At 40.5% G+C, this 26569-nt stretch overlaps 3 protein-coding genes across 3 annotated transcripts; 1 reads left to right on the top strand and 2 right to left on the bottom strand.

Moving 5' to 3' along the window:
- Nucleotides 1-7940: 7940 nt before the first annotated feature.
- c12h2orf68 (chromosome 12 C2orf68 homolog) lies at nucleotides 7941-10166 on the bottom strand. Its single transcript, XM_012863509.3, has 4 exons — nucleotides 9932-10166; nucleotides 8877-8992; nucleotides 8646-8791; nucleotides 7941-8548 (listed from the first exon to the last, which is right to left on the bottom strand). Exons 1-4 carry the CDS (start codon nucleotides 10039-10041, stop codon nucleotides 8426-8428), a joined length of 495 nt encoding a protein of 164 aa, XP_012718963.1. The 5' UTR covers nucleotides 10042-10166; the 3' UTR covers nucleotides 7941-8425.
- Nucleotides 10167-10350: 184 nt separating this feature from the next.
- usp39 (ubiquitin specific peptidase 39) lies at nucleotides 10351-20083 on the top strand. Its single transcript, XM_012863505.3, has 13 exons — nucleotides 10351-10549; nucleotides 10842-10920; nucleotides 11013-11107; nucleotides 11195-11331; nucleotides 14394-14546; nucleotides 14630-14855; nucleotides 14935-15009; nucleotides 15180-15247; nucleotides 17101-17289; nucleotides 17421-17563; nucleotides 17662-17797; nucleotides 18780-18866; nucleotides 19803-20083. The coding sequence occupies exons 1-13, from the start codon at nucleotides 10489-10491 to the stop codon at nucleotides 19851-19853; spliced, it is 1500 nt and encodes a 499-aa protein (XP_012718959.2). The 5' UTR covers nucleotides 10351-10488; the 3' UTR covers nucleotides 19854-20083.
- Nucleotides 20084-20126: 43 nt separating this feature from the next.
- On the bottom strand, nucleotides 20127-26271 carry sftpbb (surfactant protein Bb). Its single transcript, XM_012863507.3, has 11 exons — nucleotides 26104-26271; nucleotides 25891-25943; nucleotides 25735-25800; nucleotides 24365-24487; nucleotides 24148-24279; nucleotides 23972-24052; nucleotides 23705-23888; nucleotides 22625-22767; nucleotides 22363-22443; nucleotides 21162-21272; nucleotides 20127-20879 (listed from the first exon to the last, which is right to left on the bottom strand). Exons 1-11 carry the CDS (start codon nucleotides 26153-26155, stop codon nucleotides 20838-20840), a joined length of 1068 nt encoding a protein of 355 aa, XP_012718961.2. The 5' UTR covers nucleotides 26156-26271; the 3' UTR covers nucleotides 20127-20837.
- Nucleotides 26272-26569: the final 298 nt, after the last annotated feature.

Here is a 26569-nt window from a genome sequence, read left to right as displayed (position 1 = left end):
TATAATTATCATCTGTAACTCGAACTGTTTTGTGGAAAATCTTTGGGTAAAGTATCAAGATAGATGGGTCCAAAAAGGAAGATGGTCAATGTGTTTCTTGCAACTTAAAACCAAGATGTCATAAGAACGCCAACGCTTTCTAGATCCAAGAGGGGCAGCTGTCAGAAAAGATCAAAGCGAATAATGGCTTATGTCTGTAAGGAGATGCACTGTAATAGGCTGTTTCTTGTAAGTATACCTCCAAAGGAAGATTCAATTTACATATCCTGAATGTTAAATGGGGGGTGGAGCAATTTCACTAAAGCTTTGTTTAAGTTATTAATGTAAAAAGTATTCTTGCCATTCAAGATCATTTCTGAGGCTAGTGAAAAAGGCCCACAACCAAGCCTGTGCATTTATCATAGAGAGAAGCTGCTATCAAGACCATTTACAGGGGTTTACTATAATCAGACCCTAACGAACATTCAAAGTAATATGCATGTTTTAAACAAATCAATTCCTGATATAATCACCACTCAAACAACATTTTGTATCCAGGAAAAAAGATACACTTCAAAATGCAGTTACCATTGTCTAGTGTTATCATCAAACTTTAGTTAAGAAAATATAAATCGGTACTATGTGGTTAGAATGGGTGCACCAGATATAGACTATAGTCCTCAACAGCTGTTTCCGGGGTATGATTCCCAGCCCAGGGCCATTTATGGCGTACCATCTATTTTCCTCTGCCCTTCTTCTTGTCGAATTACTAATGAATAAAGGCCAGTAGTGACAAAGGATCTTAAAGAAAATAAAATGTGTATAAACGTAAGTAGTTAAAAAGTAAAATCAGAAAGTGAGATGGTAGCTTAATACTATACAGCAGAACCACACTGGGTTATGGGAACTTTGTGCACTGGAGCTAATATTAACACACCTATGTACTTCCTTTAAAAAAAAAAAAATGCCTTGCAAAGCACAACATGCTGCGTTTTCTATTTGGTTTGTTTGCATCCGTCCTAGTGGACTGCTGGCGCATTCTCAGGAACTTAATCGTATTTAACGGTGCAATCAAAGTGTACAGAGGACCTGGCATGGCGTGTAAATAAAGCAATGGGAGGACTTCAGTTATTGACAGCTGCTGAGAAGCAGAGTAGAGATATGGACGAAGATTAAGTTTGGGCTGTGCTCACTAATCAACGCTCAGGGCAGAACAAAGATAACCACCAGACTGTGGTAATCACTCAGTTCAGGGCAAAAGTACACAATAGGGGAAATAATACATTTAAAAAAATGAAGTTCCTTCAGACAGACAGCACTAAAAATTCTTATGTAATTTAACTTTTATCACCCAGACATTTTTTTTCCTCTGAAGCTCTGTAAGATGAAAGCTGTTACAGAAACTGCCCTGAGCAAGGACTACATGTACGATTTGTCATGCAAGTATGATCATGTCATGTGCTTCTGAGGCACAACTGTTCACAGCTCTCAAGCCCCACTTAACTGCTTGCCAAACTATTGAACAGCTTGCAGATAAGTCGACGCCTAGAATTCAAAATTCTAGGCGGTGACTAGAATACGGGGACAATAAGTCCCTGTTGGTAACTTATTGTCCCCGTAGATAATTACAGGGCCTGTCTTCCAGAGGTGACAGATGGGAAACTATTGGACTTTTGCACATTTGTCATGTTGCATCCACAAATGTTGTGATAGAACAACACAAAGAAGCGCATATTTAAGATAAACAGAGAACCGCTTTTCTCCGCAGGTGAAGCTGCAAGTCTTTTTAATAGCTTTGCCACTTTTAGACACTGAGATTTGTAATATATGTAAAGTTTTCTCTGTCATATTGAGTGGGCAGAGACTGTGAACAAAATTTTTCAAGTCATGCCCCAAATTCTCTATTTGACTGGACACTTGTATCACACGATTATGCTTTAAATTGAACTGTTTTGTTGAAACAAAATTGGGATTGTTGTCCTACCAGAAAGTCTTAAGTCTGTTTCTGTCCTCTAAACAGAGTTTTCTTGATCCTATTCAAATTTATCTATAAAGCGCCAATTCATAACACGTCATCTCAAGGCACTTTACAAAGTCAAATTCAATCAAATCCTACAGACTGATTGGTCAAAAAGTTTTAAAGGCCTATCTAAGGAAATCCAGCAGATTGCATCAAGTCTTGACAAGCAGCATTCACTCCTCCTGAAAGAGCGTAGAGCCACAGGGAGAGTCGTCTGCATTGTCCATGGCTTTGCAGCAATCCCTCATACTGAGCATGAATGAAGTGACAGTGGAGAGGAAAACTCCCCTTTAATAGGGAGGAAAACCTGCAGCAGAACTATCTGTAATTATGATTTTGTGATGATGAAAACATAAAAATTTAATTCATCATTATCAGTTATCATTATTACTGTTACTATTAATGTTGTGGTTGTGGCAGTTTGATTATTGTAAATATTATTGTGAATATTAAACTTATAATGATGATGGTTACTGAAAGAGTAACCATCTGGGCCTCCTCCCGGTGGGACGTGCCCGGAACACCTCACCAGGGAGGCGTCCAGGAGGCATCCTGACCAGATGCCCGAGCCACCTCAACTGGCTCCTCTCGACGTGGAGGAGCAGCGGCTCTACTCTGAGTCCTCCCCGGATGACTGAGCTCCTCACCCTATCTCTAAGGGAGAGCCCAGACACACTACGGAGAAAACTCATTTCAGCCACTTGTATCCGGGATCTCGTTCCTTTGGTCACGACCCAAAGCTCATGATGAGGGTAGGAACGTAGATCGACCGGTAAATCGAGAGCTTCGCCTTTTGGCTCAGCTCTCTCTTCACCACAACGGATCTGTACAGCACCCGCTTCACAGCAGACGCTGCACCAATCCGCCTGTCGATCTCCTGCTCCATCTTCCCCATATTTGTGAACAAGACCCCAAGATACTTGAACTCCTCCACTAGGGGCAGCACATCCTCCCCAACCCAGAGAAGGCACTCTACCCTTTTCCCGCTCAAGACCATGGTCTCGGATTTGGAGGCACTGATTCTCATCCTGGCCGCTTCGCACTCGGCTGCGAACCGCTCCAGTGAGAGCTGTAGATCACGCCCTGATGAAGCCAATAGGACCACGTCATCCGCGAATAGCAGAGACGCAATCCTAAGGCCACCAAAGCGGATCCCCTCAACACCTTGGCTGCGCCTAGAAATTCTGTCCATAAAAGTTATGAACAGAATCGGTGACAAAGGGCAACCTTGGCGGAGTCCAACTCTCACCGGAATCGAGTCCGACTTACTGCCGGCAATGCGGACCAGACTCTGACACCGGTCGTACAGAGACCTGACAGCCCTTATTAAAGGGTCCGGTACTCCATACTCCCGGGGTACCCCCCACAGGATCCCCCGGGGGACACGGTCGAATGCCTTCTCCAGATCCACAAAACACATGTAGACTGGTTGGGCAAACTCCCATGCCCCCTCCAGAATCCTGCTGAGGGTGTAGAGCTGATCCAGTGTTCCACAGCCAGGACGAAAACCACGCTGCTCTTCCTGAATCCGAGATTCGACTATCGGACAGACCCTCCTTTCCAGAACCTCGGAATAGACCTTACCAGGGAGGCTTAAGAGTGTGAAACAACAACAACTAATGCAAATTGGAGAACAGTAGGGAGAACTCAGCAGAGTGAGAGAAATGGACCCTGATGTCCTCCAGCAGCCTAAGGCCTTAGAAGCATAGCTAAAAAGATAACTCATGATAACCTAAGCCACTCTAACTATAAGCTTTGTCAAAAAGGAAGGTTTTAAGCCTAGTCTTAAAAGTAGACAGGGTGTCTGTCTCACGGACCAAAACTGGGAGTTGGTTCCACTGATCTGTCTGAGCAGACTGATAACTAAAAGATCTGCCTCCCATTCTACTTTTAGAGAATCTTGGAAATGCCTTAACTCCACCCATCAATTCTGACCATGATGCTCCCTACCCCATGTTTTGTTGTAGGGATAATGGGTGATGTTCGGTGTTTGCTTTCTGCCACACTCTGTAGCTGTATTTAGGTGATCTCTAATAATGGAAATTAGCTCCTCAGAATTTCATTCGAGTTATATTATCCTCCACCTCTCAGGTTTATATCTGTAAAATATATATATATATATATATATATATATATATATATATATATATATATAAAAAAAAACATGTTGTTTCCTTTTAACGTCACAATTACGTTCTTGCATGTAAATTCCCAGCTCTGAACTTTGTCTTTTTACGCATGATAAAATGCTGAAAAATGTCCACAGATAAGAAAGCTCCTGCAAATCACTGTATGCACCTCATGACCCCTGAAATCTGGCCCAGCACACTCCTACACGTACTGTACACCAGGCTATTCGCAGCAATGCTCCAGCAGCGCTATGGAGGAGCTCAGAGCAGCTACAGCAGGTGTGCATTTTCACTGCCCACACTGGATCAGTCTGACGTCTATATTTAACCGAATGCTTCCAGAGCCATGAATGGACAAGATCCCTCGCCACTACAACAGCACGGCTTCCTCTGATAACAGCTGCCAGCTGAAAATCCCCGGGTGTGATCGTTTATCAGGAGGTTTGGAGCAAAGCTTCGAGCAGGGATGTGCTGGTCAAGATTCTGTGTTTCAACTTTTATTCTGGCTGATATCTTTTGTATAACTAACTGTACAAAACACCGATATGCTGTATGTGTCCTCAGAAGAAACACAGAGGATTTTCCCACAACAAAGTGGGCCACCACTTGCACTATCCTCATGCACCAAGACCAAACAGCCCACTGTGGAGACCGGATATAATGTTGCTGAGGCCCAAGAGATAACATCCCCTGATACTTGCAGCATTCCCACATGAAATGCAGCCGATTCAATGCTAAGGGCAGAAGGTTAACTGTTCAGCTGAGGTCGTGGGATTTATTGCACGGGATTAGGTGACAGCTGATGCAATACATGCCGGAGTTTGCTGCTACACTCTATTGTGTTTTTTTTGGCAAGAAACTGAAAGCTGAAGCTTACTACCTCAATGTTTTGCATACAGGAAAAAAAAAACACATTTATTTCAAACCGGTTAGTTTGTTAAAACTGAATTTAATCCTGCATTAATTATAGAATAAAGATGTGGCCGTGTGAAAGGAAGTGTAATCTGTTTTTCCATTATTTTGTCTCGTAGTACATTGTTCATTCATATTTATTAGGTGCAAAGGACAGATCACCTGATCTGACTCAAATGTTGGTTTGCACTCCTGAACCACTTTGTCTGCTCTGGAGTTATGCAACCATTTTTTGCCAGTGATTTTACAATTCCAAATGCGTGCCCGGCCCATTATTATTCTGCATTCGGTTAATCTTGCCACTCACCCTGAATTATGCAACAATCGTCTCCCGTGCTGTTTCATTTCGCAGTGAAGAGTTAGGTTTTACCTGGAAAACAAGTCACGATGACAATGCAAAATAGTGATGTTTATTGCTAATCAAGGTTTGTATGGCTTTAGGTTGTCAGGAGTTGAACTGTGCATGTCTTTGGCTAAATTAAACATCTGTAGAAACTGGGGCGAACCTCAGCGATGTATTAAGGGAAAGTTCAGTGGTAGGAACAAGGGTGGTTTGGAAAAAAAACCTTAATCCCCAGCATTGAAAATTGTTAAGCAATCTGCTATTACTACTCCAATATAATAATAACTTAGTTTATAAAGCACTTTCAAACAATGTGCTGGACAGTAGAAATAAAAAAGTAAAACATCCTAAACACCTCAGCAGAACCGCAGGCTGGTCACCTTTCATATTATTCTGTAATGACACAATATTTAAAGCAAAATGAGCCCCAACCAGGTGTTGAGCGCAGATATTTCTCAGCTTGATTACATTTCTGTACAAAGCCATAATTATCAAGTTTATTAAAAGAAAGCACTAGAGTGTATTGAATCCACGTGTGAGTTTCATCCTCGGAATAAGTTTACTGTACAATTTGTTTTACTTTGCATTGATTTTCTTATTTCACTAGCAAATTCTCAACTTTATCTACTTCAACAAATAAACCAACATAATGTGATTTAGACCATGCGTAGAGTCTATAGTGTCAAGTGGCAAATCACGAGGTTGGTTGTAAAGTCAGGAGAACCCTTAAATACTTTGGTTAAATACGTACATTTAAAGATCTTCTCTAAGTTGAACAGGTATTTAAAAAAAACCTGCAGGTTGTACTAAAAAGAGAACACATTTTCAAGGTGTTTGTGTTTGCCTGATCATTTTTCTTCCCCTTTGGGATGTCACCGTACATCCAACATACAGCGGCTCTATTTCACATTTTAACAAATACACAGCGACAGATTATTTTTTTCCATCTAACTCCAGGTTTTGGAACAAGTTTTTTCCTGTCTGTCATGAATCAGGTGTTTTGCTCATATGTTATCAAACTGGCAGTTAGTGAGAACTGGTGATTGGGTTATTTTCAGCCAATCGAGAAGCCGTAAAACTGGCAATGATTAGGTGAGAGCGGGAGACATGTGAACGAGCCTCCTCTGGCATGACTTCAGTCACGTGAAGCAGGAGGAAGGAAAAGTGAGCCGGCGAAGGGCGTTGAAGGTCTGAAGGGGAGTGTGGCTGCTGCACCAATGGCTTTGCAGATCACTCTTCGTCTGCCATGGCAAGGGTTTACACAACGCCGTGGATATCCTGGCAGACCACATGAGAAGAGGATGAAGTTTGCATATTTTCAGGCATTAATGAAACAATGAGTTAATCTTCTCCCAGGCTCTGAATCAACCCTGGCAGAAAGTGAATATCGGCTTTGTGCTTTTCCACGTCCGGCCGACGGCAGTGGAACCTGGTACCCTCCTCATGTTAACCAAGACGTAACACCATTAGTTCTTTACATTTGCTGTTCTGTTTACCAACATATTTGCTCAAACAGTCGAGTCTGTGTGAGAACTTGACCGGGAGCAAGTTTTGTAGTACATACCTGACTAGTTCCAGCTTGTTTCATATGGTGCTGTCGAGAAGGCGGAAACATACGTCACTCTACGTGTAAAAGGCGCGAACAAAGGCAAAAGGTTATCACCCCAGAGAACAATGTTGTCTCTTGTCATTCAGGGATAAAGTTCATATATAGATTTGTGTGAAATGTACACGTAAAGATAGGAATGACATAAATAGCTGTTTAAACTTTGACCTGAATTTAACTTTCACTGCAATGGTTCACTATGGGAAGGAGCTGTTTCAGTTGATTAGCAATTTTCTTTTGTAAATATTTTCTGCGCCACGTATTGTGTTTTTTTTTTGTAGGCCAAATGTGTCAGTTTTGGATTCATCAGACCATTTGGTGTGTTCCCTACATGCGTGGTAAATCCTGGGCCTCTTCTGGCTTTCCTGCAACAAAAGCTTTCTTCCAGCTGCTCTTCTAAAACACAGATTTATGGAGAACATTAACTATGGACTAACTTATGAAGAACATGTCTTGTGTGTTTGCAGTTGTGCCCTATGTGCTCCAGTGTTATATCAGATAATGAACATTGCTCTTTGAGATGTTCTAAGATTGGGATATTTATTTATGACCCAACTCTGGCTGCACACATATGCAAATTGGTTTTCAGATTTTTATATCGAAAACAAATCTAGCGATTTTTCTAGTAAAGAACGGGGTACTCCTCACTCAATCCTTATTCACTGATTAACACGATTAAAAGACTTATAAAGAAATCTTGTTAGTAATTTTGAAACTAATATCAGAAGCAGGGTAAAGAGGTAGTACAATTGACTGTTGCTGCCACCTGCTGAGGATTTAATAGAAATCAGCTCGTTCAGGCCATGTCTTTAGTCGGAGCTTGTGTTTTTTAAATGGTCCAATGGAAACTAAAACATGCAGAAATGTCACCTAGATAATTTGAATTGAGTAACAGTTTATGGTTATAGGAAAACCAGAAAGGGCTTTAAAGCATATATGATTTTTTTTTTATTCAAAAATTCAGCTGTCAAAATGTATCACAGTATCAAAAATAATGGCATTTCCACAACTCATAATAATAAATAATACAACTGAAAACTAGAACACAGAGTTCCCACCTAAACACGCGTGACCTCGTCTACTAAACAAGACAAACTTTTCATTTTCAGAACCAAGACAGGCGCTCATACGCTGACGCTCCTCTGACAACACTCGTTTCTTCCTGGTAAACGAGAATTTGTAAACGAAAACAAAAAAAGGAGAACTTGTAAACGAATAAAACCTAGGACACGTTCCGCTGATAGACATGTAGACCTAACTGAGTGTTCCTTCTCCTTCCTAACCAACGTTTAGCTCGTCTTCGAGTCGACCTCTGCCAACAGTCGCTGTAAATGACAGCAGGGTCCTCGTTGTGCTCGAACCACACAAACGCAGGAGCGCATAACTCTGCGGCTGCAACAGCTTTGGCTTTTCATCACGCTGTCTGCGAACGCCTGTCATCGGTTGTCTCGCCGTTTTTCAATTTCCTTTCGAATTCGAACCTCCAGAGCAGCTCTCATGGCGGCATCCAGGACGTTCTTCTCTGCAACACGCTCCACCACCTTCTCAGGCTTATCCTCCTGTAGAAAGAAAGAAAGAAAGAAAGAACCAGCGAGAATTTAAACCAAGGGAAAGATCAAAGAGACTTAATTCCAGGCAAAAGAGACATGCAGCTACCTTGTGCACCAGGAAAGAAGTAATGGCTCCCGAGTCCTCCTGATAGTCGAGCCAAAAGAGTTCTGTCCCGTTGCTTTCAGTCTCTGTGCTCGACCCACTCTCGTTCCACTCTTCAGGATCGGCGCCGGCTTCTGGCTCTGAACCACCTGGAAAATCATCCAGAACCCCTTTAGCTTTCCTCTGGATGCAGTCACCATCAGAACCCTGAGAGGAACATCACAAATTCCTTACGTCTTTGTCGAGGATGGTACACTTGGATGTCAGGACGGCGAGGTCTTCTAGGGGTCGTTGTGTGCCTTCGCCGCTGAAGCTCTTTAGCCTGCTTTACTTCTTTGTCATAATCATCTCTTTACAAAAAAAAAAAGGCAAGGACAATGTTAGTTGACATAAAAAAAAAACATTTTCATTCAAATCAAAGTTATTGCCTCAATATATTATTTACACACATATTTAAGTTTTTTTGAGGCCCAAATTTCCCCATTGTGGGACAATAAAGAAATTTCTTATCTGTATGTATTGGTATTTTTGACAATGTGGGGAAAAGGCCAATGAAGTCCTGCTGGAAAATGAATTCAGGACCTCTATTAATGTTGTGAGAAATAGGAAGCTGAAGTTCCCAATAACCTCCTGGTGGATGGCTGCTCTGACTTTGGACTTCATAGATAAACAAAGTGGACCAGCATTGTTATCGCTGTTTTTTTCTACCATTATTTTTCCTTAAACATAGTTTCCATACTTCCTACTGTGTGAGCCTTTTTAACACTGACTTGTGTGACCGACTGTTCCCCATTATTGTCTAGGTCTAGAACATAACAAAATGTCTATTAGAATTTTTATTTTATTGGTCTTACGTAATATTCAGATATTTTTTTTTGCGTTTCATTAGCTTATGGTGATAAATAATTATCAATGAAGAGAAATACACGCTTTGGCATATATCACTGTGTATAAAATGCATATGTAAAACATCGGTTTCACTTTTTTAAATAATGAAATAAAGTTTTCATATATTTTTAGGTACACACAAACCATTCAAGAATAAATACGCCTGCACTTCAACAACTTTTACACCTTTTGTCATAATGCTAGGTTGACAGGAGGCCAAAAGGCCTACACTGGCTTTTCTTGTTGTATTCAGTCTAAAACGTTAAACCTTTTGTTTTTAATCACTGGCCAAAGACTTTCAGATCTCCTTTATATGTCAATGTCAGGAGAGAGACGACTGTAGCCCTGAAAGTATATATCGTACACAATTAGCCTTAGCTAGCAGTGGCCGAGGAAATTACCTAGCAATTTGGTTCCTGCGGATATGGTGAAGGAAGCCGTGGCTCATGTCCAAACGACCACCGGGTTTGTATTTCAAATCATGCACTCCTTCGTCTCTTAAAATATCCATGTCGTCAAATAGTTTTAACACGACTTACACTATTTGTAAACCAATAATTACGAGAAGTTTTAATCAAAGCTCTGACAAAAGCTAAGTAAGCTAGCTGTCCATAAATTGTTGTCCAATTGCTGCTTTCCCGGAGTTGACACCAACTGGAAAGGCATTATTAACACAGAGTGGACAAAGAAAAACTCAAATGCCATTAAATGCTAAAAGAAAAGCAACATAGTGGTTAAATCTGTGATTGAATAGCTTCGGTCTTAATATTAGAACGCAGTTAAATTTGGCATAAATATTTATTTTAACACCGGGCTAGGTTTTTGTTGTCGCTTCCTGGGAGCTCCGACGCACAACCACCGCGAGTTTCGAGGTGCTCGAGTGAAAGCCATTCATGTGTCACAATTAACTTTGTCCAGTTTGTTGGTTTGTTGTTAAGGCAGCGGGATAACTGATGAGATGATTTCTTTGAAGCGAGAGAGGGAGGATGAGGTGGACGACGACGATAGCGATGACGGGGGTCAGTTTGTTTACTCCTTACTTCGGTGCAGCGTTTGTTAGCTAGCAGCTAAAGAGCTAGCCACAGATACAGAAAAGTAGTTTGATTATATGCACGGCTGGGTTCAATCACATGCTGGAGAGATAACAGATATTATGAGTGTCTAATATGAAGAAATATAACATTTTAACTTATTACTTCTCTTACATGTATGCAGAGAGTTAGAAGCTATATTAGCATCTTTAGCTAGCTGGGTTGTAGCTAAATATCGTAAGCTTGTTTCTGTGATGGGTCTTTTTTTTTTATTTTTCAGTTACAACCAAAAGAGGTCGAGGACGCGCAGCAGAAGATCGCAGAAGCCGCCATTGCCCTTATCTTGACACCATAAATAGGCAAGACTGGGTTAAATGGACACAGCCGCTATTAGCTTTCTATGCTAGTTACATCCATCCTTGGCTAACTCTGTTCTCTCATCATCCTGCAGGAGTGTGCTGGATTTTGACTTCGAGAAGCTCTGCTCCATCTCTCTCTCACATATCAACGTCTATGCGTGCCTCGTATGTGGGAAATACTTTCAAGGTAAGGTGGCAGGAGCTGAAAATTCCCCGAAGGGATGGAGCACCTGACAGCAGCTGGACTGAGAGTTATGTGTTTTTTTTCTTGTAGGCAGAGGACAGAAGTCTCACGCATATACCCACAGTGTACAGTTCAGCCATCATGTGTTCCTCAACCTGCATACACTCAAGTTTTACTGTCTGCCAGATAACTATGAGATCATTGACTCGTCACTAGAGGACATCACGGTGAGTGAGAGTTGTGCTGTGTCTTGTGATGCGATGAATATGCTGTACCACATCTGAAGTTATGCCCTCCCCAGCCACGTGTTGTTCAGTTGATAACTCAGATAGTGAATCGGGGAATCAAATGGTTGCAATTCAGTGCATTTAGTCAGTTGTCTAGATGTAACAACAATTTACTAGAGTCCAAACTGAGCATCAGAATAGAAAATAAGAAACTATAATCTGAAGACGAGAACAGTTTTTTTTTGGGTGGGATAATAGTGGACAACACAGACAACTATAACAAAACAGCCATTAAAAATATATACAAATAAATACAGGAGTTGCTGTTACAGTGGCAATATATAAATTATTAAAGCACAGGAACTGTTTATAGCCACAGTTTACCCATCTTCTGATAGCTACGTCTAGCAGGATAATGTTTCATGTCACAACGCTTTAATAATCTCAATCTGTTGTTGTTTTGTCATGACAATGAGGTTACTGCTCTTAAATGACCTCCACAATCATCAGATTTTAATCCAATACATCCCCTTTGGGATGTAATGAAACGGGAACATCTCAAAGATGTGCATGTAAGAAATCTGCACCAACTGGGTGATCGGCCTGTCATGATAACGGCATCTCTTTAGACATGAAGCAGACTACAGTGCCTGTAAGTGTGCATCGATTTGCAATGCCTTTTTTTGTATTTGGTTTTTATTAACGGTTGGTTTGGTTGGTGATTAATGGTCCAGTGATTGTGGATTATCAGGAAGATGGAGACGGTCCCCTGGTTGTTGGGGTTTTCTTTCCCCAGCTGGGAAAAACTGCATTAGGTGTTTGTGTTTTAGGTTTAGCTGCAAGTTTGTTGTATTGCCACGTTTTGTCGCCACTGCTTTGGAACAAATGCAACATACCAGCTCATCCAGGTCAAGTGGTTCCCCGCATTTCTTTGGTTTAAATCCAAAGTGCTCCCTCCAGGAATGCGCGATATGTTATAGTGTGCGATATAAAGTAAAAATATAAAAAATAAAAATCCCCATGGTAATAATTTGTCATCTCACGATAACGATAAATTCCCCCCGCCTGTAGCCTGCTGTGTGCGACACACCTTCAGTCCAACGCACGTGCGAACAACCACTCTTGCCAACTCAGCGACTTTTGCAAGGGATTAGTTTTACGAAGGGACCACATGTGAGGTGTAATAATTACGGAGATTCTGTGTTTTTAATCCCGTGCAAATGTGCCATGCCAGTGATTTGTAAAGTAATAATCCCCCCGCAAATTACCTGCTATATTTTGCTGAACTTTGATGTCCTGTGATAATACCAATCCAAGGCAAATAAGCATCTCTGTGATTTGGATAGAAATGGGCGGGATCGGATGAGTGAATAGGCAGCGTTTTTGTTTCCTGGGCGCATTTCTATTTGTGTTTGGTGAAGAACGGAGGCGGCATTGAAGTGTTTAAAAAACCCTCGGCCCAGGCCAGCAAAACCCAACCAGAAAACAAACTCAGTAAGCAGCCCACCACACAGTAATACAGAGCCTGTTTCTATACTGTATAAATGCATTTAGTGTTGAATTTCTTCCCACCGTGACTTTTCCTGTTCGTAAAATTGTGTGTGTGTGTGTGTGGGGGGGGGGGGGGGGGTATATATAGGTATTACGTATGGGAACAGACATTAACCCGCTCTTGTTGTCTGCAAAAAGCAACAACAGTGCGCGGTCTAGCTATTGTTGCACAGTGCAATAGACTGGAGAAGGGGTTCTGTTAGAGGAAACAAAAAACAAGCCCAAATAAGCGACTCACAAAATCTGCCGGCAGAGACGCTTATAAGTGGCTGTTGGCTGCATTGCTTCTATTACACAGTCGCTCACGTGTGCAATAAGCTGCAGAGATATCTGTAAATCTCTGCAAATCTCTGGCTTTGGTTGTCCTGTGTGAATGGCCACATAAAAAGCTGAAGTAAGGGTAACTTGTTTATTACATGGGGTCCCTAGGTAAAACTATTCCCGTGTGAACAGGCTGTCACTAGATGTAGGGGGTTCTCAGACCCTTCTAGTGACTTGTTTTCAGAAAAGCAACTAGTGACAAACCTAGAGACATTTCTCTGTGTTGTTGGAGACTTTGGCATCAACATGTAAAAGCATTGATCGGTCTGCAGTTTACTGTTTTTAGCGAGCACTGAGTGCTGCTGCGAGCCCTGTCCCTCTCTCCTTCTAAGCACTGAAGTCAGCGCTTCACTCTGCTGCCGCCTGCAGAAAGCTCCTCTGCGTGTCCACATTTCAAATGAATCACACGTGCAAAGCTGCCGTGGACGTATAATATAATTATTTTATCACTGAACCGTCGTTGCACTGAAATAAATCTCTGCTTGAAGAGAGAGAGCAGTCTGCGTTAATCTCTGTTTAATAATTTAACATGAATTGCCCCTTTTTAATGGGGTACTATTGTAGTCTGGCAAACTATTTATCCTTACATGTTGAGTTTTAATGTTTTAGTAAAAACTATCTGCTGAGGTTTGTTGATCTTGGTTTTTGTCTTCCTGTTCTCTTCTTGCTAAATGCATCAACCTATGGGATAGCTCTGTGACGCAAAAGCTTTTCTAATCTTATTCTGAAAACTTGAACTGCACAGCATGTAGAACAGCAATCCTCACAGTATCACACAATCACAAAGGGCTGCTGGGGGGCATGTTTGGTAGGCTGTATTATTTCTTATGCAGTTAAAACTTTGCCTCTGCGTAATATTTTTTGACTTTTTGACCATTTGGATGAACCTTTGCTGAGTTTTGTGCACATCGCTGATATAGATCTTCTCTATCAAGATTGTGAGTCTGAATAAAGCTCAAGGAGAGTGATGTGATGATGGTAAGGAGGGAGAGTAGTAAGGGACTTGTGGCTTAAACACATACAGCACTGTTAAAAATTCCACGTTATGTTGCAATGACACGTTTGCCTTATTTTGTTCAGCCATCCCAAGAATCCCATTGGTTATCCTTATTAAGACACTTAAACCTCTGTTCCATTAGTCGGCTTTCCTCGTTTACTCCTGTAGTAATTTCCCACCTTCTGTTCTCCAGTATGTGCTGAAGCCAACCTTCACCAAGCAGCACATCGGCGGCCTGGACAAGCACGGTAAGCTGTACAGAGCCTACGATGGGACGACTTACCTGCCGGGCATCGTGGGGCTCAACAACATCAAAGCCAACGACTACGCCAACGCAGTGCTGCAGGTGTCCGTCCGCCATTCTCTACATTCTTTTATGACACCGGAGTAACATCAGACCAGGCCGTCAGCTCATATTTCTCTTTCTAGGCTTTTTCAAATGTCCCACCTTTGCGAAACTACTTCCTGGAGGAGGAAAACTACAAAGACATCCGCAGACCGCCAGGGGACATCATGTTCCTCCTGGTGCAGAGGTTTGGAGAGCTAATGCGAAAACTTTGGAACCCCAGAAACTTCAAGGCCCACGTGTCTCCACACGAGATGCTGCAGGCCGTCGTGCTGTGCAGCAAGAAGACCTTTCAAATTACTAAGCAGGGTAGCTGATTCGCTCTCTGGCGTCTGATTTAGCGTTTTGGGGGATGGGGTTGTTTTGCTAATGTCTGGTATTTTGTCAGGTGATGCTGTAGACTTTATGACGTGGTTCTTGAATGCTCTGCATGGAGCTCTGGGAGGCACAAAGAAGAAACCATGTGAGTAGGAGGAGTCAGAAGATTTCTGGCACCTTTTCGATGTTTTTTAACTTTTGCTGGAAATGATATATTGTACTACGGCAATGATTTAAATTCATTACTGATTAAGTGACTGTTGTCTTTCAGTCTGAGTGTTAATTCCACTGTTCCTCTGCTCTTGGTACTCACAGCAATCATCACAAAAGTTTTTCAAGGCTCCATGCGGATCTTCTCTAAGAAACTTCCACATCCAGATTTGGTGAGTTTAAATCTCTGGTTGATTTATTGGAATATTTGAATTGTAGAATTATTTGAATTATACAGTATATTTGATATCTTTTTTTTTTTCAACAAAATGAATATTACAACAAAAAACAACCTATAAACAATAAAGAAGGGGTGAACTCAATACTAATTTGTTTCTTTTACAGAAAATAAATGGAGGGCCTGTTATATTCTGGCCTTCAAGAATATATGTTCTCCATTTCTGTCAGATATTATTGAAATAGTCCATTTGAAGTCTATCATGTAGGGTTTAATTACTCAAGTTTAAACGTTGTAAATATTTTAGGTTTATTTATAATTTTCCTGTCAGTATTGCTATAAGGAAGGAATACAGGTTCTGGTGAAACTTAATGTGCCAAAACCCTTTCTTTTATTGCACATTTACCAAAATAAATAAAAACAGAGAACTTTTGTTTTCAATAAATCCTTCTGAGAATATCATGTTTATTATAGGACATGGGAATTGGCATGCATCACACAGTTTATTGTTAGGAACCATAAACTGGTTTGGCTGTTATGATGTTAAATGCTAATGGCGGACCGCTGACAGCATGGCTGGGATTGTTCATTTTGTTGCTGGAAATATTTTTTCCACCTTTGGGAAAACAGCGGAGTGGAGCTTCTCACCGTCGTGGTTTACTGTCATTTGTTGTTTCAAAGTCTGCATTGCTGGCTAAGTTTAAAATGTCTATTATCATCATCACAATAAATACCTTTTAAATAAGTGAATGAAATTGGAAGCCTAAGTTGAAGAATAGAATATAATTAAAATGTCCTTTATTGTCCCACAGTGGGGAAAGTCAGGTGTACCAGCAGCAAAAGTATGTGCAACGTAAGATAAAGTACTTTACAGGGATTAAAAATAGTTTACTGGAGCGATTTTAAAAAAAAAAAAAAAAAAAAAAAAGTGTGCAACTGAGTAGGGTTATCTTTTTTTTTTTTAAGAAATTTACAAAATCCGTGTGCATATTTATGCGTGAAAAACACCAACTGACTATTTATAAGAATGAAAATAACGTTAAAAACAGGGACGTAAACAACGTATTAGGCTTGTTGGGCGTAGTGATGGTTGTAAAGTTTAACAGCTGCTGGATGAAGGCTTTGCCACAACGCTCCCTCGTTCATCTAGCGGACAGCCGTCTGTCACTGAAGGAGCTCTCCTGCTCTGAAACGGCTTCATGCATGGTGGTGAGAGATAATGTCCAACAGTGGTGATATTTTTACCAAAGTCCTCCAGCCTTCTTGATGAGCACATCTAACTGCTTCCTCTCAGCTGCAGATAAGCTGCTGCTCCAACAAACTCCACCGTAGTTTAGTGTCCATCCCTAATGGAGGCGTACATTTTCTTTGGATGAGCTTTGTGTCCCAGCGCGGTGCTGTTAATGACATATTGTAGCCCAAGTCAATGTTTTACCTGATTCAGCTACACGACACGCTTTACTGGAGTTTGGGTGTAGTATTTGGTTGATGAGTCTTAGTTATTTGTTAAATATTTATCCATGGATAGTTTTGAGGTCAAACTGAGCCTCATGGGTCCAACACATGATTTTTGTCTTCCTTTGAGACGCAGAGATCAGTTCAGGAGTAATCGGTAGAATTCAGATGTAACTTGGTAATAAAATGTTGAGCTTTTGCAAGGGAGATTTACACTTTGCAGTTGGCCAAACTTTTTTACATCATCAAATACAAATATGGAGCAGAGTAATTAAACATATGGAAATCTTAACAAATCAAAACAAAGCAATGGATTTACGGTAACTTGCATCTTTAATTCCCAGTGTAAACATGATTTAAAGTATTTACTTTGCATTTGTCAAAACTTTACAGCTCCCTGAGGAAAAGGAGGCACTGCTTCAGACAGAGGAGTACCAGGAGCAGATGTCCGAGTCCACCTTCCTATTTCTGACTCTTGACCTCCCAACAGCTCCTCTGTACAAGGACGAAAAGGAGCAGCTGATTATCCCTCAGGTCCCTCTCTTCAACATCCTGGGCAAGTTCAACGGCAATACTGAAAAGGTATGGTCCGTAATGCCCCCGTTAATAATAAAGAAAAACCTTTTAACTGTAAAAGCTGTACGTTTAAACTGTCCAATCACAAGAAACGCCAATCCTAAGAATGTAATGAACCCTTTCCACTTTGCATTCAGGAATACAAAACCTACAAAGAGAATTTCCTCAAACGGTTCCAGCTGACCAAGTTGCCACCTTACCTCATCTTTTGCATTAAAAGATTCACCAAGAACAACTTCTTTGTGGAAAAAAACCCAACAATTGTCAACTTCCCAATCACGTATGTACATAAAAAAAGAAAAATATGGGACAGAACTCGTACTTGCTTTTTTTTTTAACATGATGTTTTTCACGCTGCCATTTGATTTTCTTCCACAGGAACGTAGACCTTTCAGAGTACCTCACAGAAGAAGCTCAGGCTACAGAGAAGAATACGTCTTACGACCTTGTCGCAAACATCGTTCACGATGGAAAACCTACTGAGGGATCCTACAGAATACACGTCCTGCATCATGTAAGCTGTTGCCAATTACCTTTAACATTACTGACAGAAATCAAGGGGAAAAAATATGTTTCTGTACCTTGTCTTTCTAAAAACTATTCAGGAGACGGATGTCTTTCCACTACATTTTTCTTATGACCCTATACTTGTCCTGCATCGTAAAAGCCCCGTCTACACGGAGACGAACAAATTATCTTTGTGGATACACCTAATATCGTCTCTGTGGGGACAGGGCCCAATATATATAAAAAATTGGATTTTATAATAACCACTAAGCTCTCTCTTTAGACCATTTGCTTGTGGAACCGCGTTTTTACTCAGGAAAAGGGTCTGATGTTGATTTATCACAGTTACTGCTCCCCCCCCCCAAAGAATTGTGATTACATGTTGCCGGTCCAGTGTTTTGGACTTGTGACTTTTCATTAGTTTAGAATGCAACAAAAACAGCTTCACAACCCCTAAAATTATTCTGGGAACATAGAAGGGAGTACGTTGGTCATTTAACTTTCTATGCTCTGAAACCTTATGATCTTTAAAAAAAAAAATGTCCCACAGGATTTCCAAACCAGATGCAGCTGGTTTCAAGTAGCTTTTAGGTTGTTTCACGGTTTTATTCAAGGACCAAATTCATTCACTTCTTCTGTCTTGACCAAAAAAAAAAAAAAAAAGTGTTTAACCAAAATAATTTTGTGTAATACTGTGTTTACACAAAATCTGAGAATCTGAGACTCTATTTGATGCCCTGAAGTGTTTTTGTTTTATTGGCTGTTTTTATTATATTTGTTCTTGTTTTATTGGCTGTTTTATTTTACTTGTTCTTTTCTACTTCCTATAGTAATTTTTAAGAAATTACATTTTTGGAAATTTTTATATTTGTAACTGTTTTTTGTTGTATGTATTTAATGCGAACCTCAGGAAGACTAGCTGTTTGCCATGGCAACAGCTAATGGGGATCCTTAATAAAATTACAAATTACTCCTTAATAAATTACCAGGGGACAGGGAAGTGGTATGAGATGCAAGACCTGCAGGTGATCGACATTCTGCCCCAGATGATCACCTTGTCGGAGGCCTACATCCAGGTCAGTCTGCTCCATCTCCATCAGACTCTTACGATAATCTTTTTTTATGCCATTTTTAGGAATCATACCAGTATAATCCTTGAAAACTTCTCTTTTTGTCTAAATAAATCACCCAGCCATGTAAAATGTTTGAGCTCACAGACAAAAAGCATGACGTTATAAAGTTCCAGTTTTTTATTTAGAGCTGTTTTCACATACGTATTGTGTGCTGTTTAATAAGGGTGAATTCACTCCTGCCTCACACAGTTTGATTTCCCCCTCGGTCTGAACTTTTTGCACTTTATACACTCACAGGTGAACTGCAGGACACATTCTCCGACACTTTTCCAAAATTAGAAATAAAATGTTTTGAAGCCTGCGCTGAATGAGCTGCTCTTGACTCAGTGATTTAGCAGCAGTGATAACACAAATGTTTTACATGTGACTCTTAAAAATTATAATTCACATGCAAATATGTACAGCATTAATGCAAACTGCACCAAATGATAAAAAAACACAGTCTGCTTTTAGTCTGGACCAAACAAGCGGACCAAAGGACTCCTGGTGTGAATCCTCACTCATACATTTAGGGGGAGGTCCTAAAAGGGTCTCGGCATCTGTTTGATTCCTGATATTTCCATTTACTAGTGTCATTCAGGGTTAATCTTCCCTGGCTGTTCTTTTTTTTAATCTCTAAATGTTACTGTACTGATGGTTTTCTATACCAGTAATGCCCAGTAGGGGACCTTCAAGCATGGTAGACGTAAAACTGGACTGTTGGGTTTCTTTAAAGTAAAACATTTTAAATCCATTTTTACTTCTTAACATCCTCTAGTTTTCCACTGAGTTAAGTATTCAGCTTTTTTATACACAATACTACAAAGGACACAGACATTTTAAAGTAGAGTTGTTCACTGCTTTGTCAATGATTATTTTTTTTTTTCCTGTTTTTAACAGATTTGGAAGAGACAAGATAGCAGTGACACAAACAACCACAAGGGGGTGTAATTGAGGCAGGACTCTTCCCCACTCTTGAGTGCTGCTGGTTTTGTAATATTTTTTTGGATCAGAAAAGTATTTAAGTGACTGAGAGGGGGAAAAAAAGGATAAAAGTGGCAGAAGAGCACCAGGACATTCTTTAAAGACCACGTGAAGAAATGTAAAAGCCTCCATGTTTTTTACACTGTTTTCTGTTTTTACCATGTGGATATTTCTTAATAAACCAAACCAGCTCCAGAGTGCGTGTCTGTGAGTGAATTGTAGTGTAATAACAAAGTTAAATCTCATTTTTAGAGTTTTATTTGTACGTCATCATTTGCACTTCTGATTAGCAGCAAAAGAGCCGTGAAATGAAAGAGGAAACAGTCCTTCATCTGAACTGCTTGAGAAAACACTGAAAGTTTTTGCTATGGCTGACAGTCAGACAATATGTGGCCACTGTTACATTCACGACAGGGCTATCCTTATATACAGAATAACACTTACCATGCAGAAATGTATGAATCCTGTGCAGGTATAAAGATTTCTGAGCATTTTATGTGACTACACTGCAAAAAGGGAACTGAAAGTAAGTAAAACATTCTAGAAATGAGTATATTTTTCCATGATTTAAGCAGCTAAATAAGGCTATTGGCCAATAGCATGAGCATTCTTACCCCTAAAATAAAAATAATTAGATATCCTGCACTTGAAATAAGATGATGGAGATGAATTGTTCTTATTTTAAGTGCAAAAATCTTATTCCATTGGCAAATAGTCTTATTTACCTGCTCAAATAAAGGAAAAATGCACAAATTTCAAGAAAATTTTACTTACTTTTAGTTCCATTTTGCAGTGTAGAATAGCATTAGATAGTTAAAGCCCCCCCCCAAAAAAAAAAAAAAAAAATCAGTAAATCAGGACAAGTGGAGGGATTTCATTTACAGAACATTTTCAGTGCTTTAAACTTGTTCCAAGCAGGCGACGCTCTGCAGCGGTGGACCTTACGACATTCTAGTTCTTCTTCCACGTGTATTTCTCACAGAAGACCTGGTTCTGTAGAATTAAAAGCACAGAACACCCCATGAAACAAGCTCTGAAGACTCCTCTCCATTTATTGTCATTGGAAAAGGAATCCATTTTATCACAACCACAAACTTCAGTGGATTTTATTGGGATCTTAAGTGACAGACCCACACAAAGCAGTGCGTAACTGTGGAGTAGTAGTTTATAAAATAAACTAAGCAAGGTGTGGTGTGCATTTGTTTTTCCTCCTTCAATGAAAACACCTGATGTTCATTTTAACCCGCTAAATGAAGACTAACGATTGGTACCTACCCCACACTCTTGAGCAGTGTTTAAGTCTTTGCACCAGTAGCTTGGTCCCCAGGTACAAGGGTTATTTCCCAGTGGCTCCAGCTTCTTCGATGAAACGCACAAATCAGCTTTCTGCAGGACAAATGATGTAAAACAGAATATTCCTTTTATTGTTCCACAGTGGGGAAAATTCAGGTGTAACAGCAGCAAGTGAAGGAAAAAGTCCAGCACACAAGAAAATGCACTGTGCAGTTGTTAAAAACGGCAAACTCAGATTAAAGGAAATGCGCAACAGTAGGATCCAGCTAATATGAAGAAGAAATATTTGGGTGTTTATTAGGGCTGAACAATTAATCGCATTTTCAATATAATAGCGATTTAAAAAAAACCCAATTTCCAAATCGCAGAGTCTGCAATTTTTGGCTATGTAACAATTAGGGAATTAGACACGTCCATTAGGTGTCGGTAAAATGTTTGAAGTGGGTTTGCGTCCACATGGAAGGGAAGACAGTTGCAGCAGTGAGATAATCTAACTTTATTACTTGTTTTAGAGTTTATATAATCATACATAGCATTAAGTACAGGTCAATCAGTTTAATACATAAACTGGTTTGTTGGTTGGACTTTATGTTCAACAAGGGTTGATGTCCAAATCAACTAAAAGCTGTTCTCTTGAATAATATTCTGATTAATAGAAACATTAAAAATTCTTGTTTAAAATAGTCCTTGTTTACAAAAATCTTTATTCAGAAGCCATTTTTGTTGCTTGTGGTTAATGCAGAGAAAAGTCAAAATTGCAATTTTGGTTGAAATATATCATAGGCAGAACGCAATCATTACTGCACCGAGTTTAGATGCTGTGGGTCTTTTAGCAACTAATTTGCACAGCGAGGAAACAGATTGATTTGTTGTTTGTATATGTTTAAAAAGACATGATAAATTAAACTGGGAAAAAAAAAAAATCGCATTAAATCGCAATATTAAGAAAAAAAAAAAAATCGCAATTAGATTATTTTCCAAAATCGTTCAGCCCTAGTTTTTATAAGAGTTCAAATGTGTCCTGGTTAAGGATTTCTCCAAATTGTTTTAAAAACGTCCGGATTGACGGCAAAGTTACAATTTTTGTTCAGATTTCAGCCCTCTGACAGTATGAATAGACAAGTTCCTTTCTTGCCTTTTGAGAAGATGACAGATTGTGTATGACCTTTTATCTTATTCTTACCTCACAAACATGTGGAACCTCCATTTGGTTTCCCAAAAGCTTCAGCAGCCGAGAGCCGTGGACTCTGGTGAAAGCCTCACACTGAAAAGAGTTCATAGAGTTTGTAATGTTAAACGAGAGAGATTGGGGAGATTTTCTTATTTAAACTGTTAAAAAAGGAAAGGTGAAGTAATTTACATTTCATTAACTGTCATGATGATAAAATACAGTTTAGGTTTTATTAGTTTTGTACAGATGGTGTCAGGAGTAGCAGAGCTCAGACCTTGGGCAAAGCCCTTGGGTGGATGGTGCACACCGACTGGAGGAAAGCTGCCGTCTGAGGCTCGCTGGCGTTCAGCCCCAGGTGCAGACGGCTCAGTGCAGCCAGTGTTTGGCAGGACTCGCAGTCAGAGATCGGGTCCACCTCTGGGAAGAAGAACGCAACAGTACTGAACACGGTTTTCAGAAAAATAAAGAACGGGGATCAGTAAGCCAAGCAGGCCTCTGTTGTAGCAACATGCCAGCTAACCAAAACTGCTACCTATTATGAGATACACTTTCTGCTCTGCTTTGGATAATTGACCTGATGGTGGATAAAAGCTCGCTCCAGCTTCAGGGTTTTCTGGCAGAGGGGCAAATTTGTGGTTCACCTGAATCTTGAAGCAGCAAAGAAGCCTCAGACCATAACTCCTCCCGGATTGACTTTACCTATAATGTTCTTTTTCCTAAATGCTGTACAACTTTTACTCCAGAGGCATTTCTTTGTGCGACTGTTCTCTCAAACCCTGATAGTTACAGCAGACCCATAATGAGCCTGGTTCCGCTGTTGGTTTCTATCTTATACAACGTTGTTCGTCTCCACTGTGCCCACATGCTTGCTCAGGAGGGATTGCTGCAATGAACAGGCTGCTTTAATGTGTAGCTTTTACCAATTGGCGCTGTGTGATCAACTGAACATGACTGGATTGTGTTATAATTAGGATTAGAATTGAAATTAATGCAACTAGACCCCGATCCAATGATCAGATTGTTTTGGCCTCATTTGGACTTTTACAATTTTGTTTTTAAACAAAATTGGATTCTATGTTGCATGAATTGCATGAATTCAATCTATGTGTCCTTTTAAAAGGCATTGCGATAACTTTTGTTGTGATTTGGGATTATTTAAATTAAATTGATATACTCCTACGTAGAAATGGATGAAAAGGGGTTCTTTAATCCAATTCAAATATAGAGCTTGGGTAGATAACTATTCTGGATAACTATTGAAACCAAACTATTCTGGTTGCTTCAGGTGTTGAAGCAACAGTTCAGGATGTGATTCTGCTCGGTGCACAAAAAGAAAACAAAACATCGGACTGACCTGGAGCCGGCTGCGTCTCGAACAAGCAAAGGTGCAAAAGAGTGCAGATGGTGTGAGGCGCAGCAGAGGACAGAAGGAAGTCAACAATCTCCGCTCCATATTTTTCCACAAAGTCATCACATTGGTCCTTATAGCTGGACGGCAGCAGGTCACACACCTCATCCATGAGCTTCACTAAGGTTCCCTGCAGGCCGAGAGCGAGAAGATGATGCCTCGGCTGCTTTGTGTGGTGGGAATTATCGTACCGGTGCGAAATGAAAGTTTCACCTCAGTCATGTTTTTAGGCAGCAGTGTCTCCAGCTTCTTGATAAACAACACACACAAGGTGCAAACTGGGTTGAGTATATCCTAGAAAGAGGAATAAGGTACAGGGTGATCAGTTAAAGCAAACCACTGTTTCACTTCTGCGTCCAATTTCTCCTCTTCTGCTTTTTCACACTAACTTGGGTTTCAGTGGCGGTCCCAAGTGCAGAGCTGGACGTGTCTTTATTGGGGACATGAAGGGGAAGCTGCTGCAGTTCCTTGTCCTCGTGGGTAGCACAAAGTCCAAACGCCTCACACACCTCCTCTGGTTTCTACAGAAGCGGAGGCAGTGTGTTAGGATCATAAACCTGACTAAATGTACACATGAAATCAGGTGTGAGGAGAGGCCCAACTCACCCACTGACTGGATGCTTGCTGCAGGATCTTTGGAAGAAATATTTTCACTTGTGACTCACATTCGGATGCCTGTTCCTCAGGGAGGCGCTGGCACAAAGCGTACAAGGCTTTAAATACCGTCACCTGTGAAAGGAGGATAGATAGTTGGTTGTTTTGTGGCAGAAGAGAAATCGCACCAAACAAACAATTTTTTTTTTTTATGTTTTGTCACTTTACCGCCTCCAACTTTAAAGTAATTTTATGTTTTATACAAAACAAAGCAGAAAGAAAATGAGGGCTGTTTTTCTACAATTTTGTACTTATACATATGGAAAGTGTAGCATGCATTTGTATCGAGTCACCTGAGACATGATTTAGGACAAGATTTATTCATCATCCATCAACTCTGACCAGCTTCACTGTCCTCGCTGCAGAAATGCCTCCCCTCAGTATGATGCTACCAACTCTGTGTTTTACAGCAGGGATGGTGTGTTCAGGGTAAAGTACAGTGTTCGTTTTAGCGCAAAATTAACCCCTCCGACGTCCTAACATCGTTTTTTTTTCTTCGTCTCGTGCATCAAGTCCCACGTAGAGCGCACAAATATTAGTTGACATATTCTCCCACCTGGGCTGTGGATCTCTGCAGCTCCTCCAGAGTTACCACGGGGCTTATGGCCTCTCTGATTAATGCTCTTCTTGTCCGCCCTGTCAGTTCAGGTAGGTTTTGGTAACTTTGAAGCTGTGCTATACCCATCAGTTTCCAAATCAGTTCTCGGCGAGACGTTCAAAGCTGAGGATTTTTTGTTTTAGAACCTACCTCCAGATCTTTCTCCCTAACCTGTCTGCTGTGTTCCTCGGTCTTCATGATGCGGCTTGTTTACTAATGCTTTCTAACAAACTTCTGAGGTCTTCACAGAACAGCTGGATGTATGCTGTGAATAAATACCACACTGCTGGACTCTGATCACTTAAGTGTTTTATTTAGGAGCATCAGAGTAAAAAAAAAAAAAAAAAACTTTAAATATAAATTAATTCCACACTTTTCAGATTCCTACGAGTAAAAGATACTGGCATCAATGAATCGCTTTCTTCTACTTCACAATCGTGCAACATGCAAAGTCATGCAAAAATACCAACAAATAAATAATTGGTAGCTGTACCATGACCTAATGTGGAGGAGGCTGAAGAGTTTTAAAAGCGCTGCACTATTTATTCAGTGTGAACTTGTCTCTGTAGGGGAATAACCACTTCTATCTGTAGAAACATTGTTTTGTAATATAAATCTTTGCGCATATGCATGCATTTTGATGTTTGCCCACTGAGATTGATCTTCATTTTAACAACTGGAAACAAGCCAATTGCGTCAAGACAAAACCTGCAGGCTCCCCTACCTTGGTGTCTTTGCTGAAAACCATGTTGCCGGACAGCTGGACGATCTGGCGACATTCTGGACACATCTGGGAATAACAGGTAATTACAAGACCAGGTAACGCAGCTTATGAACAAAAGGTTGAAATATGCCGAAATTACAGTCGAGACCTTCTTACCAGAGTGTTTTGTCCAGTGAATGAAAAAGGATCAAGGATAAATCTGGAGTCTCCTACAGTGAGAACGCACACAAATATACAGATTACTTAATTTCAGCGTTGGTTATGATGCAGATGGAAGGGTTTTGGCAGGTATCGTTCACACAGATCGGTAAACGGAGCGCAAATGGCGGCTTGTGGTGCGTCGGTGCGGAGCAGACATTAAAACCTTACCGGAGCACAGAGACGCGGCCAGAACCAGCAGCACGAAGCCAGAGGCGGACATGGTTGAAGAGAAGGACGGAGACTGACAGACGAGCTGCTCTTCTGTTTTCAAGGTCTTGTTTTTGTTTGGCCGCAACCGGAAATTCAGCCCGACAGCCTCGCCCTATCAGAACACGGTGCGTAATGCGCAGGCGCTCTAATTAATAATTAAACTGTATAGAGGGGAAAACTATAGAGCATTATTTGTTATAATCTGTTATAATTATAATCATTATAATCTAGTGTCAAACACGGTTCTTTGTAGTTGACAGCTGTTCAATAAACATATCGGATAAACTGGGGACATATTCTCCATGATTATATATCATGCAATAAATACATTTTCCTTAGACAAACTCTTAGTAAACGCAATAGGAATTTATTGTTGTTTGAAAATTATATCGGTACGTACATTTGGTGGACAAATGAAAACATA

Source organism: Fundulus heteroclitus, chromosome 12 (assembly GCF_011125445.2).
Source record: "Fundulus heteroclitus isolate FHET01 chromosome 12, MU-UCD_Fhet_4.1, whole genome shotgun sequence".
NCBI lineage: Eukaryota > Metazoa > Chordata > Actinopteri > Cyprinodontiformes > Fundulidae > Fundulus > Fundulus heteroclitus.
This window is presented reverse-complemented; position numbering and strand designations above follow the sequence as displayed.

Excerpts from the sequence above, each read along its gene's own strand:
- c12h2orf68 (XM_012863509.3), bottom strand. The coding sequence starts at position 10,041 with ATGGATATTTTAAGAGACGAAGGAGTGCATGATTTGAAATACAAACCC. Across the intron at positions 8,993-9,931 it reads CGCAGGAACCAAATTGCTAG|AGATGATTATGACAAAGAAG; the intron begins GTAATTTCCTCG and ends TTTTTTGTAAAG. Across the intron at positions 8,549-8,645 it reads CTTCTTTCCTGGTGCACAAG|GAGGATAAGCCTGAGAAGGT; the intron begins GTAGCTGCATGT and ends TTCTTTCTACAG.
- usp39 (XM_012863505.3), top strand. The coding sequence starts at position 10,489 with ATGATTTCTTTGAAGCGAGAGAGGGAGGATGAGGTGGACGACGACGAT. Across the intron at positions 14,856-14,934 it reads CTTTCAAATTACTAAGCAGG|GTGATGCTGTAGACTTTATG; the intron begins GTAGCTGATTCG and ends GTATTTTGTCAG. Across the intron at positions 17,290-17,420 it reads TCAACGGCAATACTGAAAAG|GAATACAAAACCTACAAAGA; the intron begins GTATGGTCCGTA and ends CTTTGCATTCAG.
- sftpbb (XM_012863507.3), bottom strand. The coding sequence starts at position 26,155 with ATGTCCGCCTCTGGCTTCGTGCTGCTGGTTCTGGCCGCGTCTCTGTGC. Across the intron at positions 24,280-24,364 it reads AGCAAGCATCCAGTCAGTGG|AAACCAGAGGAGGTGTGTGA; the intron begins GTGAGTTGGGCC and ends CCGCTTCTGTAG. Across the intron at positions 21,273-22,362 it reads AGGTTCCACATGTTTGTGAG|AAAGCTGATTTGTGCGTTTC; the intron begins GTAAGAATAAGA and ends TTTGTCCTGCAG.